The sequence below is a fragment of the Rhineura floridana genome, chromosome 1 (assembly GCF_030035675.1).
Source record: "Rhineura floridana isolate rRhiFlo1 chromosome 1, rRhiFlo1.hap2, whole genome shotgun sequence".
Classification (NCBI taxonomy): domain Eukaryota; kingdom Metazoa; phylum Chordata; class Lepidosauria; order Squamata; family Rhineuridae; genus Rhineura; species Rhineura floridana.
The window spans coordinates 312,199,536-312,218,958 of record NC_084480.1 but is presented as its reverse complement, the minus strand read 5'-3'; the positions used below and the strand labels follow the sequence as shown (position 1 = coordinate 312,218,958).

Sequence of the window (19,423 nt, the reverse complement as noted above, 5' to 3'; positions counted from 1 at the left end):
GTTTCGATTCTCTTAATGAACAGTTTCAGCTTTTGTTCAGCTTCACTTTTATGCTTTAACAGAAAAACATGACAAAATCTTGAAAAATCATCCACCAGTACCATGAAGAATTTCGCACCTCCACGTGAAGCATTTATTGGCCCTGATAAATCAACATGAACTAGCTGGTAGGGAGCTGTTGTGGTTCTTTCAGCCTCCCGGTTAATTGGTGCAATAGTCATTTTAGCTTTATGACAAGAATCACAATCCATTAACTGTCCACAATCTCTTAAATGCATGTGTTCACTATGCATTGGGGTTTTCTTAATTGTGTCAAGGTTTGCATGCCCCAGCCTTTGATGCCATTCATGGACGCAGCCCTGATGTACCTGTGCCTCAGCATTTAACACAGCACACCCTGCTTGACTGCTCTTTATTACAAACTGTGAATCATTAAGGCTTCCCTGCAAACACACTTGATCTCCCCTCATTACATAACATTTGTCTTTGTGGAACAATACAGAAAAATCACAACTCACCAGTTTTCTGACTGACAAAATGTTATGAGCTAATTCTGGAACAAACAAACATTCTGAAAGTATTCCCAGTTTATCAAATCTTACCAGTCCTCGGGCTTCCACGCTCTTCTGCGATCCATCTGCAAGTAAAACAAAGTCCTGCTCATTTGTAGACGTGTAAAACAAACTCCTGTCTTTAATTAATATATGGCTTGCCCCGCTGTCAACAATCCAGTTAACAGGTGCTAAATTTTGAGACTTCTGTTTACAAACAAAGTTCACATTTCCCTGCTTCAAGCCTCCGTCCCTGGAGTTTTGCTTGACTGCACAGTCTGTCTGGAGATGCCCACGAGTCCCACAGGCATAACAAGACTTCAGCCGCTGCTGTTCCCGCTTGTTTTCCTGTCTGCTGCTGCTTTCTTCTTTCAGCTTGGCTCTTTGCTTTTCCTCAGCACTTTTCGCCTCTTGTCTCCGCTGCCATTCCTGGGTCAGCTTTTCCTCAATAAACGCAACGTTCAGACCTCCATCAGGCATGGCTTCAAAAGCCATGACCATATTATTCCAAGTCCCATCGAGTGAAGCCAGGATCAGATAGGTCTTCTGAAGTTCAGAGTGTTCGATGCCTCGGTCCGTCAGCTCAGCAAACAAACGTCTGAATTCCGTGAGATGCTCACTCATTTCGCACTCACCCGTGAAGCGCATCTGGTACAGCTTCCTTGCCAAACACAATTTAGATCCCGCAGTCTGTTGCATATGAATGCCTTCCAACACGTCCCACATCTGTTTGGCGTTTGTAACATCTCTCACGTGTAGCAGTTGAGAGTCAGATAGAGCCAGAAGTATAAAAGCTTGTGCCTTCAAATCTCTACGTGTCCAGGCCGCGGTCAGTACTGCCGGAGGGGGTCCATCTATAATGTCCCATAAATCCTCTTTTATCAGCAAAGCCCACATCCTCGGCTTCCAGCTGGCATAATTATTTTCCATCAATCTTTCCATTGGCAAGCCTCCCCCAGACAAGTTTACAGCCATGTTGCTCACCTCTGTCTGGTACAATCAATCAAGCTGCCCTCTGGAACTCCGTCTGCCGTTCAGACCAGCAACTTACTCCTGTGTAATGCGCTGTGGATCTGGGCCCATAACCCCTGCTGAAGTGTGTGCGTTGTTGCTTGTAATCCTGTTTGCTTTCGACAGCCTCCTTCGGCACGGCACTTTTCTCCTGAGAACTTCTCTCCTAGAGGGGGGGATCTTAAAGCCTTAAGCCATAATGTCTTAATTAAAGACTCTTAACCTGATCTAATGCATCTGAGAAGTTTCTTGAGCAACTTAACTCCAACGTAATGTATGCTGTTTCACGCAACAACGCACACACGTCAACAGGGGTTATGGGCCCAGATCCACAGCGCATTACACAGGAGAAAGTTGCTGGTCTGAACGGCAGACGGAGTTCCAGAGGGCAGCTTGATTGATTGTACCAGATAGAGGTGAGCAACATGGCTGTAAACCTGTCTGGGGGAGGCTTGCCAATGGAAAGATTGATGGAAAATAATTATGCCAGCTGCAAGCCGAGGATGTGGGCTTTGCTGATAAAAGAGGATTTATGGGACATTATAGATGGACCCCTTCCGGCGGTACTGACCGTGGCCTGGACATGTAGAGATCAGAAGGCGCAAGCTTCTATACTTCTGGCTCTATCTGACTCTCAACTTCTACACGTGAGAGATGTTACAAACACCAAACAGATGTGGGACATGTTGGAAGGCATTCATTTGCAACAGACTGCGGGATCTAGATTGTATTTGGCACGGAAGCTTTACCAGATGTGCTTCACGGGTGAGTGTGAAATGAGTGAGCATCTCACAGAATTCAGACATTTGTTTGCTGAGCTGACGGACCGAGGCGTTGAACACTCTGAACTTCAGAAGACCTATCTGATCCTGGCTTCGCTCGATGGGACTTGGAATAATATGGTCATGGCTTTTGAAGCCATGCCTGATGGAGGTCTGAACGTTGCATTTATTGAGGAAAAGCTGACCCAGGAATGGCAGCGGAGACAAGAGGCGAAAAGTGCTGAGGAAAAGCAAAGAGCCAAGCTGAAAGAAGAAAGCTGCAGCAGACAGGAAAACAAGCAAGAACAGCAACAGCTGAAGGCTTGTTATGCCTGTGGGGCTCGTGGGCATCTCCAGAAAGACTGTGCAGTCAAGCAAAACTCCAGGGATGGAGGCTTGAAGCAGGGAAGTGTGAACTTTGTTTGTAAACAGAAGTCTCAAAATTTAGCACCTGTTAACTGGATTGTTGACAGCGGGGCAAGCCATATATTAATTAAAGACAGGAGTTTGTTTTACACGTCTACAAATGAACAGGACTTTGTTTTACTTGCGGATGGATCGCAGAAGAATGTGGAAGCCCGAGGACTGGTGAGATTTGATAAACTGGGAATACTTTCAGAATGTTTGTTTGTTCCAGAATTAGCTCATAACATTTTGTCAGTCAGAAAACTGGTGAGTTGTGATTTTTCTGTATTGTTCCACAAAGACAAATGTTATGTAATGAGGGGAGATCAAGTGTGTTTGCAGGGAAGCCTTAATGATTCACAGTTTGTAATAAAGAGCAGTCAAGCAGGGTGTGCTGTGTTAAATGCTGAGGCACAGGTACATCAGGGCTGCGTCCATGAATGGCATCAAAGGCTGGGGCATGCAAACCTTGACACGATTAAGAAAACCCCAATGCATAGTGAAGACATGCGTTTAAGAGATTGTGGACAGTTAATGGATTGTGATTCTTGTCATAAAGCTAAAATGACTATTGCACCAATTAACCGGGAGGCTGAAAGAACCACAACAGCTCCCTACCAGCTAGTTCATGTTGATTTATCAGGGCCAATAAATGCTTCACGTGGAGGTGCGAAATTCTTCATGGTACTGGTGGATGATGTTTCAAAATTTTGTCATGTTTTTCTGTTAAAGCATAAAAGTGAAGCTGAGCAAAAGCTGAAACTGTTCATTAAGAGAATCGAAACTCAACATGGCACCACAGTGGGGGCTATACACTCGGACTAGGGGGGGGAATTCACGAGTAAAGCATTGAGTGACTTCCTTGAGAGTAAGGGAATAAAACAGAATTTTACTGCTCCATACAGCCCGTTTTCCAATGGAACTGCAGAGAGAGAAAACAGGGTGCTTCAGGAGGCAATGAGAGCCATGTTAATGGATTGCAGTTTAGGGAATTATTTCTGAGCAGAAGCAATTCTTTATGCGAATTACATTCACAATAGGGTATTATACAGTGCTCTTTGAATGTCTCCTTATGAGAAAATCACTGGCAGAAAACCGAAAATACAACACATTCAAAAATTTGGGGCAAGATGCTGGATCCACATTCCACAGGGAAAAAGGAGGGGCAAGCTTGCACCGAGGGCACAGCAAGGTTTTGTTTTGGGATTTCAGAATGCATATTTCAGAGTTTGGTGTCCAGAAACACAGCAGTTAATTCTGAGCAGAAGCATTAAAGTCTCAGAAAAACCTTGGGATGAAAGGGAAACAGTCATTCTTACAGGGTCAGATGACACACAATCACAAACATTTAAGCCAAATCCAGACATAAAGGTGGAGGGCACACATATTTCTCTCAGAGATGCGTTAAATGAGCTCATTTGTGGGAAACAAAGATCAAAGAAACGTAAGGCTGAGGAAATGGAATCTCCTGCGCAGGCTGTGCCAAGCACAAGCACAGATGGGGGGGCAGAGAGAGCAGAAGCCCTAGTGCCATTAAGACGTTCTACAAGAGTAAACATAGGGAAACCGCCAGAAAGATATACTGTGGGGGTAATTACCAGTCCTGGAATGCATAAACTGGTGGACATGGATCCTGACACTTTGTATTTGACATGTGTACAGCCAAAGGTTGATTGAATAAAGTTTTAGCTAAATGTGCAGAGATGTTCTGAACTGTACTGAAATGTAAGCTGTATTGCAAGATGTATTGTAGAAATGTATTATTGTAATTGTTGTAATGAATTACATACATGATGGGAAAAAGGGGGGATTGTTGACCATTGAACCACACTGTCACTGAGTGTTTTTCCATCAAGTCTGAAAGTGTGGAAATCTGTAGCTAAGAGAAGTTATGTCTTTGCCCAGTCTGGGAACGGATAGCCAAGGCCATTGTCATGGCAGCATCAAGATAGACTGGGAGAGTTCTAGCAGTTATCTGTGTTGAGCTGAGTCTTCTGTGTAATGTCTTTGAACTGAGAACTTCTCTCCTAGAGGGGGGGATCTTAAAGCCTTAAGCCATAATGTCTTAATAAAAGACTCTTAACCTGATCTAATGCATCTGAGAAGTTTCTTGAGCAACTTAACTCCAACGTAATGTATGCTGTTTCACGCAACAACGCACACACGTCAACAATGGTGACTAAGAGACTTATACTTGGACAAATACCAACTATTATGCAATTGTCTGAGGACCTAAACACCCCTGCTACACTTGAGCATACTTTTTGTAAACACCACCTGGATATATACGGATTATCTCAGTTAGCAAAGTAGATGTGTTCCTGGACATTACTTCTTTAACAGAAACTTTGGTACCAGAGGCAGGAATAACATGAAAAGAATAGGGATAGGTTCCTACACCTGCTCATAGATGGTGAGGACAGCTTCAACAGGGGCTTTAAAAGGTGCCTATTCAGAACCCATGGTGCAGAGTGGTAAGCGGCTGTAACGCAGTCGAAGCGCTGCTCACGGCTGGAGTTTGATTCCAAAGGAAGGAGGAAGTTGAATCTCCAGTAAAAGGGCTCGAGGTCCACTCAGCCTTCCATCCATCCGTGGCCGGTAAAATGAGTACCCGGCATATGCTGGGGGGTAAAGAAAGGCCGGGGAAGGAACTGGCAATCCCACCCCATATATACGGTCTGCCTAGTAAATATCGCAAGATGTCACCCTAAGAGTTGGAAACGACTCACACTACAAGTGCGGGGACACCTTTACCTTTTTATTCAGAACCCACCCCTCCCCTTCCTTCTCCTCCTATGAATTGTATTGAATCCTTCCCTCCCCAGTCCTGGGAGAAAGCAAGAGGCCTCTTTAATGAAAAGCAAACACACAGGTTTGTCAGTTTCACCCTAGCAAAGCAAAGACACAGGCTGGTCAGTTTTACCTTAAGGCTTGAAAGTGTATCCATAGCAAAGGAAAGACACAGGCTGGTCAGTTTCACCTTAAAGCAAAGGCATAGTTTATCTATAGCAAAGCTGGTCAGTTTCACCATTTAAAAAAGCCTTCATTAAAAGGAGCTTCCTTCCTGGAGGATTTAACTGAGGTATCACTGTATTTGGACATTTGGATGGCATATATTGATTTATATGTGTAAACTAAAATTGATGTATTAATGTTTAAATTTACGGTTAATGTGAGCTGACCAGGGTTTTTTTCCCTCTCTCCTTTTCCTTTCCTTTCCCCCCCTTTTTTCCTTAATGAAATTGCAATTAAAAATCAATTAAAAATACATGTGAATAAGCTCCATTGAACTCAGTGGGGCTTACTTTTAAATAGACATGCATAGAACTATGCCATTATTGCTTATAGTTATATATGCAGAACCAAAACCTTGTTTAAAGATACTTCCCTGTCTGAGTAAACTCTAGCGTGCTGATTTATTTTGGTAAGCATGAGGGAATGGCTATTGAGCATTTTGATAACCCCTTAGGTATTTTTATTTATTTATTTATTAGCTTTCTATCTCACCCTTCCTCCCAGTAGGAGCCCAGGGTATATATAAGCATGCTCAGGAAAGTGCCCCAGGAAATGAGAGGTGTTGGTGGGTCAATATTCACAGAAATGATTTTTCTGGATATTTAAACTGAAGTAGATGAAATCATAGGTGCACGCCTGATGAGTCAGGTAGGAAATACACACCAAGATGGAGTCCCGGAACCTGAGAGATATTTGCCTATAAGCCTTCTGATTAGACCACAAGATCCTCCATGGTGGTTGGTATTCATCATTACATGATCCATGCAACTCTTAACTCTGTTCAAGTTCCTCCAAGCAATGTTGCCCCACCTACTTCATTCCTGGTTGCCCTCCATAAGTCAGCAGATGACTGTTTGTAGTGGACAACCTGCTCTACATGTGCAGGCTCCTGATGGTTTTAGAACCCTGATTTTCCAGCTCACAGAAAATGACCATGAATGGAACAATCACGACATTATGTGGAGGAACAAACATCTGAACAGAGCTTCACTCTTAACAGTATTGGGTTGTGGGGATGTAATTAGTCACAGCACGACGTGAAATTTCAGACCATGTCAGTAGCGATGCCTTGAGCACACCAAGCCACAGAAACTATTTTAAGTGTGTGAAAAGTGTCATGATTCTTCTGTCACATCACTTGAGTACAGAAGTTGGTAGTTGGACAATCAATGCTAAAGAGAAATTCAGCCGCCCCTGGGGAAGGGGGTGGAGAGAAGGATTTCTATTTATCAGGGGAATGGTCTGTACTCTGTACAGCTCTATGCCCTTCCCCAAGACTAGAAAAAGCAGAATAATTGTGCAAGATAATCAAGTTTATTTAGCTATATTTTATTTACATATTTAAAGTGGCCACCCAATTCAATATATCTTGTTGTTGGATTTGGATTATCTTTGCGCAAAAACTTCTTGTGGGTGATTTGGATTATCTTTGTACAAAAATTTGGCAAGGTAGTGGCAGTTGGTGCAGGATAGGGATGAGGTTCACTACCTGGTTCTGATTCGCTTGTATTCTGACAGTCTGTCGTTCGATCCTGATCCATCCTGTTTTTGTTCCTGTTTGCTTTGGCACTTACTGATTCAATCCACTGTTGTTGCTGTTTTGGTTGTGAAAAAAATGCATAATTTTTAATGAAAATGCCTATGTAAATGATCACAATGTTCCACGTGGTTAATTTTTTCCTATTTATCACACCTACACACTGTAATGAATGCATTGACTTAGAGGAAATTATTAAGATAATTATGCAAAACTGGGAAAAAATTCAAAAATAATCCATGACGATTACAGCCATGGCCCAACACAAAAAATCCATGCTGATTGCAGCTGCAGCCTGCCGCAAGAAATCAGGGCCGGTCCAAAAAGATAGTGGACTCTCGATTCATTCAGAATCCAGTACTAAGTCCGATTTAGCAGATATTCTCCCTCATCCCTAATGCAGGATATTGAAAGACCTACTTAATGGTAACCTAGAAAGGGAGGAATGTTAAAGCGGTGGCTTGTTCGTTTGTTGGCGTATAAGTAAAATAAACAAAGTAAAGCAAGTACAATACCACACAAATGCAGTAACAGGATAGCAAGATAAGACCAAATGTTAAACTCCATGTATCTCTTTTAAATTATATTTATAGATATTATATTGATATTCTAGAGTTGGAAAAGGTTCAGAAGAGGGCAACCAGAATGATCAAGGGGATGGAGCGACTCCCTTACGAGGAAAGGTTGCAGCATTTGGGGCTTTTTAGTTTAGAGAAAAGGCGGGTCAGAGGAGACATGATAGAAGTGTATAAAATTATGCATGGCATGGAGAAAGTGGATAGAGAAAAGTTCTTCTCCCTCTCTCATAATACTAGAACTCGTGGACATTCAAAGAAGCTGAATGTTGGAAGATTCAGGACAGACAAAAGGAAGTACTTCTTTACTCAGCGCATAGTTAAACTATGGAATTTGCTCCCACAAGATGCAGTAATGGCCACCAGCTTGGATGGCTTTAAAAGAAGATTAGACAAATTCATGGAGGACAGGGCTATCAATGGCTACTATCCATGATGGCTGTGCTGTGCCACCCTAGTCAGAGGCAGCATGCTTCTGAAAACCTGTTGCCGGAAGCCTCAGGAGGGGAGAGTGTTCTTGCACTCGGGTCCTGCTTGCGGGCTTCCCCCAGGCACCTGGTTGGCCACTGTGAGAACAGGATGCTGGACTAGATGGGCCACTGGCCTGATCCAGCAGGCTCTTCTTATGTTCTTATGTTCTTAAATGAAATGGTCTTAAAAGCTCATGTAAAGATGGATAAAGAGGAGCCTGCCGGATTGCGCCAGGGAAAGCATTCCACAATTGTGGCACCAAGATCAAAAAGGGCTTTACGTAGCACTAGGGATGGGCAAATTTGTCAATTTTGGTTTCTCAGTTTCTCATTCGTCCAATCAGTTTTCCACATTTCCACAACTGTGTTTTTAAAAAAACAGTAGCAATTTAGTGCTAGGATTTCTCCTAACGAACACACTTTTGCAAGCATTTTTACCTAATATAATTATTTTTGTATTTTATTTTCACAATACATGCAGCTTTATGTACACTTTGGGTATCTGGTGTTAGACTACTCAGAGCAAACCCATCGAAATTAATGGGCATGACTAATGCAGACAATTGGTCTATTCTGAGTAGAAGTTAATTGGATGCAACCCTTTACCCTAATACAGTGGTTCTCAAACCTTTTCCCAACAGACCACTTGAAAATTGCTGGTGGTCTTGGTGATTTTTCTGCCTGTTGTAGCAATTGTAATGCACTGTGTTTGATGCTGTATTTAATTGTATTTTAATTATTTCTTTTATTTCATATATTGTATTTCAATCTGCATTCTATAGAATTCAAATTGTAGTATGAAACTACAATATGAAAAAATACAATTAAAATAAAAATTTAATGAATATTTAATACTTGAATGAAGCTTGTGGACCACTGGTGGTCCACAGAGCACAGTTTGGGAAGCCCTGCCCTAATATGTGGATTGTTGTTTGGAGAACTGCATTGTGAAATTCAGAGAAGTGTGAATTTCGAAGGATACTTGTGTTTTGGTCTGTGTATTGGTTTGAGAAGTGCAAATTAAGTATTTTTTCATTGAAATGCAAACTAATTTGGATTTCTCCTGCATTCCTATGTGGCACCTCTCCCCACTTGTGGCACCAGCAGAGGTGGCCCCAAAATGGGGCATTTCAAGACAATGGCATACCTTGGGCAGATCCACTCTTCTAAATATCCTCAAAGTTCTTTTGTTAATAATTATTTCAGATACATTTTTCTCTTGCACAAACTTATTTTTATATGTTGTCCGTTATTACTATCTCAGAATCATGACCTTTCTCACACAGAGAGAGAGAGTGACAAAAAGTGAAAGACACCAGTCAAATGATACCCTTCTCTCTCTTCAACAGACGGACACATTTGCAGATTTTGATACCATGACCGACCGTTTGCTGGATGAAATAATCCAGCACATTCAGTTGTACAATTTGTCAATATCACGAATAAGGTAAAGAGAAAGATGGGCTCAAAATAGGCAATGGAATAAACATATTTATCAGGAGAGGGGCAGGGAGAGTGCAGACCTGTTACTTCTGCCTGAATTATCAGGGGCTTTTGATATCATTGACCGCAGTAACTTCTGAGATGGGTACTGGAGGCACTGAACACTTGCGGGATCAGTTTCAGAGATTAATATTGGGTGACTGCTCATCATCTCCAGTGCACATAAAAATAAAAAAATAATTTTTTTTGTGGGATTTGTTGTGGGGTGCCCCAAGATACTATTTTGTCCCCGGTGTTATTCAACATCTCTATGAAGCTGGTGGAAATGGTCATTAGGGGATTGGGGTGAAGTGTTATCATTATGCTGATGATACCCTGCTCTATTTCTCTGCAAATTCTGAATCAACAGAGGCCATGCAAGACCTGGAACAGTATCTAGATGCAGTGATAGGCTGAATGAGAGTCAATAATCTGAGTCTGTATCCTAGCAAAACAGAGGTGCTTAATGAGAGTGGTTCCCATATCCAAGAGATAGGTCAATTACCTGCTCTAGATGGGGTTCCACTCATTCTGAAGGGGTAGATGCTACTGGATCCATCTTTGTCATTTGAGACCTGTGTGTTCACAGTAGCTAGGAGTGTCTTTCAGCTGGCGAAACAGCTGTGACCATTATTTAACCAAGGTAGCTTGACCACAGTTGTTGATGCACTGAGGCTCACTTACTGTAACACTCAATGCAGGGCTGCCCTTAGACTTGGTGCAGAAACTGCAGCTGTTGAATAGTGTGGTGCCTAGATTGACCTATCACGAGCAAGTAACACCAACGCTGAGAATTCTTCACTGGCTGCAAATGCTACCAGGCCAGGTTTAAGGTTTTAGTACTGGCCTATAAAGCCCTTAACAACTTGGAACCAGGGTACTTGAGAAATTGCCTTGCCTCCTATATACCTGTGTGGTTGCTGTGGTCATCATGGGAAGCAATTCTTTTAATGCTGCATACCTCTGAGATCCACTCTGTCATGATACTAAGCAGGATTTTTAGGATAGCAGCCCCAGCATTACGGTCTCCCTTCCAGTGGATATCAGACAGGTCCCAACCCTTTTGGCATTTCAGAACAAGCTGAACCCATCTTTATTCCATCAGTCCTTCCCAGAATGAGTTATTAATTCATTTATTTTCACAATTTATAAACCACTTAACAACGTAATTTCTAAGCAGTGCTAACCTGGCCACCGTTAATTTTGGAACAGTGTAATATTATTTTATTAGGTTTTTATTTGATTTTTTAATATATTGTATGGCATTGATTTTGGTTTCTGTATGTCACTTTGAGGTTCTTTTGAATATAAATCTATTAAGAAATTTTCTAAATAAATATTTGTTGTGTGTCCCAACAGTTTTATCGGTCACTCCCTTGGGAATGTCATCATCCGATCCGTATTAACCCGGCCCAGGTTTCGCTATTACCTCAATAAGCTACATACCTTCCTGTCTCTCTCTGGACCTCACTTAGGAACCCTTTACAACAACAGTACTTTAGTTAGTACAGGTAAGAGCTACTGGGGAAAAATGTTACATCCTTTGGGGTAAGACTGAGAGGATAACATGAGAAGAGTTATAATATCCTGACTAATTTTTCATTTACTTCGATATGATGTATCATGGTGTTGAATCCAACTAAGCCCTACTTAGAATAAGTCCATTGCTTTCAGTGAGTATACTCTGAATGGGCCTTAGTTGGAGACAACAACCATATTTATCAAATGTATAAAAGGAATCAAGGACACGCTTTGTAAACAAGGGCACATGGCTTATCCTGTTCGAATAAACAAGGGTTGGGAACAAGCAGCCCAATCAGATGTTGTTGGATTCCAATTCCTATCAGCCAACACAAGCATGGCCAGTAATCAGGGATTTATACCAAAACATCTGGAGGGTAACAGGTAGGCCTATCCTATCCTCAGAAATCTCATCTACCGTCTTATAATTCCTGTTACAGCACTTCTGAAAAGTACTTTTGCTTGCTGGTCAAGCAGCAACTATCCAGGCCTTTACCTGCCATTTCTGGGATCTCTGTACTTATAGTTTTCAAATGACCTTTTTGGTTCTGAATGACCCATGTCACTCAGCTTCTCCTCAATAGATCTCCCCCCCTCCCATGGAAATTGATTCTTTATTTTGGGAATTTCTGAAACTGCTTTTGGGTTAAATGCAGAATTGATTATTTTTTTCCACCTCTTATTGGTTTGATGGGCTTCTCCCCACATAAGTGTCCTTGGAAATCTACAGATCTCAATTGTTGTTCTAGGCTTGTGGCTCATGCAGAAGCTCAAAAAATCTGGGTCGCTTTTGCAACTGACCTTCAGGGACAATGCAGATCTGAGAAAATGTTTCCTCTATCAGCTCAGCCAAAAAACAGGTGGGTGATACTGCACTGAAATAAAAACTCCTGTTCTAGCAAGCAACTTAAAAAAACAACCCAGTTGACTTGGGGAAATGGCCACTTCACCGATACTGGTTCCCCACATGGCTGTTACTACCTTGTAGCTCTTCCATGACTCTGACTTAAGGGATGGGCAATTTTTTCTCTCTCCTTTGATAATTTCTGGATGTAATTTCTTTTCTCATTAATTGATGGATAATGGTAGATAAAAATGCAGGAGACATTTCAGCATAGCACTAGTTCATTCTGATGCTGAGAGCAGTATCTGTGTGATTCCTTCCTTCATTCCTTCTTGCTATGCATGAAATGCTCCTTTCTTCATAGTGGACAGATTCTTCCCCACTATGCCTGAATAAGCCTGCTTTAATTCATGTGATTGCTTCATCTTCTTTTTTTTATTAAAGGTCTCCAGTATTTCAAAAATGTTGTCCTGGTAGCCTCCCCCCAAGACCGTTATGTACCATTTCATTCCGCAAGAATAGAAATGTGTAAATCAGCACTGAAAGACAGACATACAGGTGAGAGTCTTTAAAAAAATGCATGGGTTTATTTTAGATTTCTGTCCTAACAGGGCAGGTAGTAGATTTTTTATAATATAAAACAGACACTTCCTTGTTTCAAATGACTATAATCTACAGCATTTATTTATTTATTTATTTTCATTATTTTTACCCCGCCCTTTTCCCAAAACTGGAACTCACGGCGGCTTCCAGATAAAAGCACACATATAATTAAAAACATACAAAAGTCTAGATTAAAATCAATTTAAACAATTTACAGTATTAAAACCATTCATACATACAGTTAAAATAATTCAAACTCAGTTTAAAATAATACAATTAGACAACAGCAATGCAGCACCCTTCAAGACCTGTCCTTAACAGCTTTCCGTTCCAAAGGCTTGTTGAAATAAAAAAGTCTTTGCTTGCCAACGGAAGGACTGCAAGGAGGGGGCCATTCTTGCTTCCCTAGGAAGGTAGTTCCAAGGCCTTGGGGCAGCCACTGAAAAGGCCCTATCTCGCGTCCCCACTAGTCGTGCTTGTGAGGACATAGGTATTGAGAGAAGGGCCTCTCCTGAGGATCTCAGGGCCCCGGCAGGCTCATATAGGGAGATACGGTCTGACAGATAGCCTGGACCTAAGCCATATAGGGCTTTATAGGTCATCACCAGAACTTTGAATTGTGTCTGGAAACAGAGTGGCAACCAGTGGAGCTTTTGTAACAGGGGAGTCGTATGGTCCCTGTAACCAGCCACAGTTAACATTCTGGCTGCAGCACGTTGCACCAACTGAAGTTTCCGAACAGTCTTCAGAGGCAGCCCCACGTAGAGCGCGTTACAGTAATCTAAACGGGATGTAACTAAGGCATGTGTCACCGTGGCCAGATCAGATGGCTCAAGGAACGGGTGCAGTTGGCGCACTAATCTTAATTGTGCAAAAGCACTCCTGGCCACCGCAGAAACCTGGGCCTCCAAATTTAAAGCTGAGTCCAGGAGCACACCCAAACTGCAAACCTGCGTCTTCAGGGGGAGTGTAACTCCATCCAGCACAGGCTGAATCCCTATTCCCTGATTTGCCTTTCGACTGACCAGGAGCACCTCTGTAATCAATGGATATTGGGAGACAAAACAAAAACAACAGAAAAGAAAAAAAATCCTATATTTTCCTTTCTTACTGCTCAGACAGGCAAAGTTAAAGACTTCTGTAAGCTGCTATAGATGAAACAATGAAGTGAGGGGGAACTGCAGAACTCCATGTTTAATATGCAGTTTGAGTCTACATGTAAGAAGTTCATACTAGGAATGGATCCAAGGAAAACTTCCACATTGGGCCATCAGGCCAGCTATATGACACAGTACAAGACAACTTCCGATGTTCTACAGGAGCTGGGGCAGTTTACTACAAGGGCGCTCAATTGAAGGCTGTTGGTACTCACACTAGCTGAGCCAAAGGATGACATATGGCAAGGCTAGATAGAGTAGAGGTGGGGAACCTGTGGCCTTTGAGATGTTGCCAAACTACAAATCCCATCATCCTGACCTTTGGCTGACCTGCCTGGGACTGATGGGATTTGAAGTTCTCAGCAGTGTCTAATTTACACATAGGTCTGCAGTTCTCGCATGTTCTTATTTTATAATTGTTCTTATAGTTAAGAACATAAGAAGAGCCTGCTGGATCAGGCCAGTGGCCCATCTAGTCCAGCATCCTGTTCTCACAGTGGCCAACCAGGTGCCTGGGGGAAGCCCGCAAGCAGGACCCGAGTGCAAGAACACTCTCCCCTCCTGAGGCTTCCGGCAACTGGTTTTCAGAAGCATGCTGCCTCTGACTAGGGTGGCAGAGCACAGCCATCATGGCTAGTAGCCATGTAGTTGGGTTTTTGGTCTCTTCATTTGAGTCACTTTTGTGAAAATGCAACAAATTATTATTATTATTATAACAAATTATTATTATTATTAATTATAAAATAATTACAATCCAGTAATGATTTTAAACGAATGCTGATGAAAGTTAAAGAGGAAAGCACAAAAGCAAGACTACAGCTGAATGTCAAAAAGACTAACGTAATGACAACAGAAGATGTATGTAACTTTAAAGTTGACAACGAGGACATTTAACTTTTCAAGGATTATCAATACCTTGGCACAGTCATTAACCAAAATGGAGACAATAGTCAAGAAATCAGAAGAAGGCTAGGACTGGGGGGCGAGAAGCTGTGAGAGAACTAGAAAAGGTCCTCAAATGTAAAGATGTATCACTGAACACCAAAGTCAGGATCATTCAGACCATGGTATTCCCAATCTCTATGTATGGATGTGAAAGTTGGACAGTGAAAAAAGTGGATAAGAGAAAAATCAACTCATTTGAAATGTGGTGCTGGAGGATAGCTTTGCGCATACCATGGACTGCGAAAAAGACAAATAATTGGGTGTTAGAACAAATTAAACCAGAACTGTCACTAGAAGCTAAAATGATGAAACTGAGGTTATCATACTTTGGACACATCATGAGAAGACATGATTCACTAGAAAAGACAATAATGCTGGGAAAAACAGCAGGGAGTAGAAAAAGAGGAAGACCAAACAAGAGATGGATTGATTCCATAAAGGAAGCCACAGACCTGAACTTACAAGATCTGAACAGGGTGGTTCACAACAGATGCTATTGGAGGTTGCTGATTCATAGGGTCGCCATAAGTCGTGATTGACTTGAAGGCACACAACAGCAACAGCAACAACAACAACAGAGATAGACAGTGTGTGAGCTAATGAATGGAGAGTGCTCAAGAGAGAGGGGGCAGGTTTGTAAATGCTAGGCTGCTAGACTGTCTTGGTGGAATTCCTGTGGGATTTGGGGGTGCATCTATACTTAAATCAAAGAAGAGAAGTTGTGGTGATGGGGACTTTGGAGCAATGCTGGAGGATTGGATGGGAGAAAAAATGAAAAATATTGGGTGGGGGAGGGAAAAGGCTTGGTTTCCTGTGGGATTCTGAGACAGAATGTTGCACATGAATGGCACTAGGTGGCTGAGGATGGCAAAACAAACATGATGGGATGGGGAGTGAAAGGAGAGCAGATTGGAAGAGCACAACCTGCTCTTTTCCCAATTTAACAAGCAATCTGAGGAAGGACACAGAAAGCTAGGGAATAAGTTGGGAAACAAGAGGCATTTACCACATTTGCAACATGTCATTGAAGCAATAATAGTACATTAGTGGTGGACCATCCACACGTTATTCTGCTTTATTAGTCGTTCTGCAATGCTTCCTGAATGATAGTGCATTATTGCCTTGTGGAAGGGCACTCCTGCACTATAGTGCAACAAAAGCAAGACAACAAACAAACAAACCATGGAACATTTGTGGTATGACATTTTACGGGATTTCAGTCGGAAGCTACAGGCCGCTCGCCAGTCGGAAATGAAGCACGATGTCCTCCCTGAAGCATTTGCAAGCGCAGACAGTATTGACAGTGGGATTGTGTATAACCACCCGATACCTTCATCAGCACAAATCATAATGGGTGCAGAAAAAAAAAGGAAGCTTGTGCTTCACCTGGCTTTGCTCATCATAGCATAGACTGCTCCTGTCCCTTTCTATGCCCAGAATCCCAGGCTTCCATGTCATGCACAGGCTACCTGTATGAAATAATAATAAAACTAAATAAATTATCCGATAATATCGACCAACAACATCTGACGGGCCACAGACTCTCCATCCTTGAATTAGACAAATGGTTTCAACTACACAGTGCAACCTATCCTAACTGGAAATGATTCTTAGAGACAAAGGAATGCAGGGCACCCTCACTTCCGCCCTGACAGCAAAAGCCCAGCTAGGCATAAAATAACAGTGTAAAACTGTCTTTGAATTTCACCCTCCCCCTTAGGCTTGCATCATTAATTCTTTAAATTTATACCTTCCTAAGTATTCCTTCTTAGCTATAATGACTTAAAATACGGCATAATCTATATTAGTGAAATATTGAGATGACTACTCTTATTACTGGTTGCCATAATTTGTACAATTCCCCTTAATTACTGTTTTCCTTTTGATAAACAGTTAATTTTGCGAATCACACTGTATCCCAACTTTATCTACCAATCTGTTTTGTTAGGTTTCTTAGGAAATTAATATAATTTCCATTGCCTGCAGCTGTTAAATACATAATTGGCCTTATGAAGCTTAGAAGGATTAACATATTTACATACTTTTAATAGAAGTGATTTTGGATCTGTGTACATTTCATGTTTAGTATTTATAGCTGTTTCCCAATATGTTCTTTTTCTTTCACAAACCCATCAAACGTGGATAAAATTATTCCCTTTATCTGTTGCACAGTAACAACATTTTCCTTCCATTTCCCATACAATTTTACTGATTTTCTGTGGTGAAAGATATCATTGATCGGCTATTTTGAACAATTTTCTTTTACATGTAATAATATATTTCATTTTTAAACAAGTCCCATATGTCATCAGATATAGCCTCATTTAAGCTTATTTATCGCACATTCATTCTGATTTATTCTTTCATATTTCGCGAGAAGGTTAGATTATGTTGCCTGTTTATTGAGCATTCATTCTGAATAGTTTGAAGGGAGGTTATACAATGTTGCATCAATCAATTGTTATCACACACTTTCCAATGAATTGTGCAAAAGCACCAAATCAATTTTAATTGCGCAACCTGAATTCGCTGGTATGTGATTGAAACCCACCTGAAAATAACAACGATCTGGAAATGCCCTAAGGGCTAGATCCAGCAAAATCATCCCGTAAGCACAAGGACTTCCACCTGTGCAACAGGACTTCCACTCCCTCTCCTCTTTTCATGCCCCCTTAAATTTGATCCAGAGCTCTGGGGGAAGCCCCAGAACAGACTGGGTGGGGGTGCAGGGAGAGGCAAGGGACAGGAGGTCCTGTTGTGCAGGCAGTAGGGATGGGTGAAAATTTCAATTCAGTTCGCATTTCAAGCAGAATTTATCAAATTTGAAATTTCCAAAACAATATGAGAACCGAAAAACAGCCATCCTTCAAAAATCACACCGATGAGAATTTTGGGATGCAGTTTGCCAACTAAACAACATTTACAAAAATGTGTATGTTAGGGGAAAGTGTGCCTTAAAATGAATATATGAGTGAAAATAGCATGCAAAAAGGCACAAAATGATGAGAAATTGCTTGGAAAAATGTGTACCTTTGCCAAAACTGCCTATCAAAATGTTTTTTATTTGGAGAAATCCACACGAAAATGGTGGAGAATTGTCATGAGGATTTTTTTTAAAAAAAAATCTGCAGATCTGTGTAGAAATGTAGTGAACTGAATTTAACATTGGAAAAATGAGAAACTGAGAGAACCGAAGCAGACAGATCTTCCCATCCCTACCAGGCAGAAGTTCTTGCACTAATGGGATGACTTAAGTCTCCACTCAATTTTTCTTCAAACATTTTCATTAGATGTCATTTCCATGGCCATCAGTACACTCCACTCCACTCTTATTGCTATGATTGGGTTGCATCCAGCTAAGTCACACTCCGAGTAAATCAATGTACAAGTCAGCTATGTCCATTAATTTCGATGGGCCTACTCTGAATATGGCTAATATTGGAGACAACCCATTACTATATTGTTACTGTTTGCATATTGAGGGTGCCGAAGAAACAATAACGCTGTTTCTCAACTTTCCAAGGTCCTGTTTATGCCGAGATGATTAACAACCTCCTCCTGCCAGTCATTGGGGCAAAGAATTGCACTTTAATCCGCCACGACGTGTTCCATGCCTTGCCAAACACGGCCAACACACTGATTGGGCGGGCAGCGCACATAGCTGTGCTGGATTCTGAACTGTTCTTGGAGAAATTTTTCCTTGTTGCAGGACTCAGCTATTTCAAATAGGGCTGTGAGCCTCAGGGTAACAAAGAAAGCCTTGCATACAGAGTTGCAGAGAGTTTCTGGGCCAAGAGAGTGGTGCATCTCTGGGAACAAAAAGAGTACGCTGATGGCATACATTACTGGCTGGGGGGGAGGAATCAAAGTGCTTTGGTTATAAGGTATTCAAAGGGCCTAATATTGGTGCTTTTTGGAAGATGTAAACAGATGCATGTTAAGTTTCTTTGTCCTTTTCTGTTTTTTCATCTACCCTCTACTATTGCTCTTGAAATCCTGAGGATGAGATTATGGATCTTGCCTTTTCATAGTGGTGACAGGACCAGAATCGTTCTCTCCCTCCATTAAAAATTCGTTTTGGCACAAGCTGCCTTAACTGATTCAACTATATGTTTAAGAGGAAACTTGTCTGGGTTTGTAGATTTTTGGTGTATTGTGTGGTCAACGCAAACCAAAAGAAGCATACATGCAACTCAGGTTCGATTCTTCTTTGTGATGAATCAGAAAATGAGGGCAGAGGATAGGGATGGTAATTTGTGAATTACAGCACTTTACATTGTTTTTTTTCTGGGCAGGAGTGGGGGGAATTAGGAAAAAACCCACTTTGAAGCCCACGAAATATAACAAAATTATCTATGTAATGTCTAGTTGCTGACACTGAACTAATCTGTGGTGATGTCCAAATTTTTGGAAGGAGAGGGACAAGAGTTGTCCTTCTGGGAATCACTTTGACTGAAGAAGCTTTGAAGAAGCTTTGAAGGCACAAGCACTCAGGCTGGCAATGTAAGTCATATTTTGAAGTGAGGAAGGACTGAAGGGTATTGGC

The 19,423-nt window shown here is 41.6% G+C and overlaps 1 protein-coding gene across 1 annotated transcript in view; it reads left to right on the top strand.

Annotated features, from left to right (window-relative positions):
• Window positions 1–18,606, top strand: part of FAM135B (family with sequence similarity 135 member B) — a 153,211-nt gene extending 134,605 nt beyond the window's left edge. The window contains exons 15-19 of the mRNA XM_061607839.1: window positions 9,675–9,772; window positions 11,167–11,318; window positions 12,078–12,188; window positions 12,617–12,730; window positions 18,401–18,606. Coding sequence (XP_061463823.1) covers window positions 9,675–9,772; window positions 11,167–11,318; window positions 12,078–12,188; window positions 12,617–12,730; window positions 18,401–18,606 — 681 coding nt within the window. The remainder of the gene's footprint in view (window positions 1–9,674; window positions 9,773–11,166; window positions 11,319–12,077; window positions 12,189–12,616; window positions 12,731–18,400) is intronic.
• The last annotated feature ends 817 nt before the right edge of the window (window positions 18,607–19,423 follow it).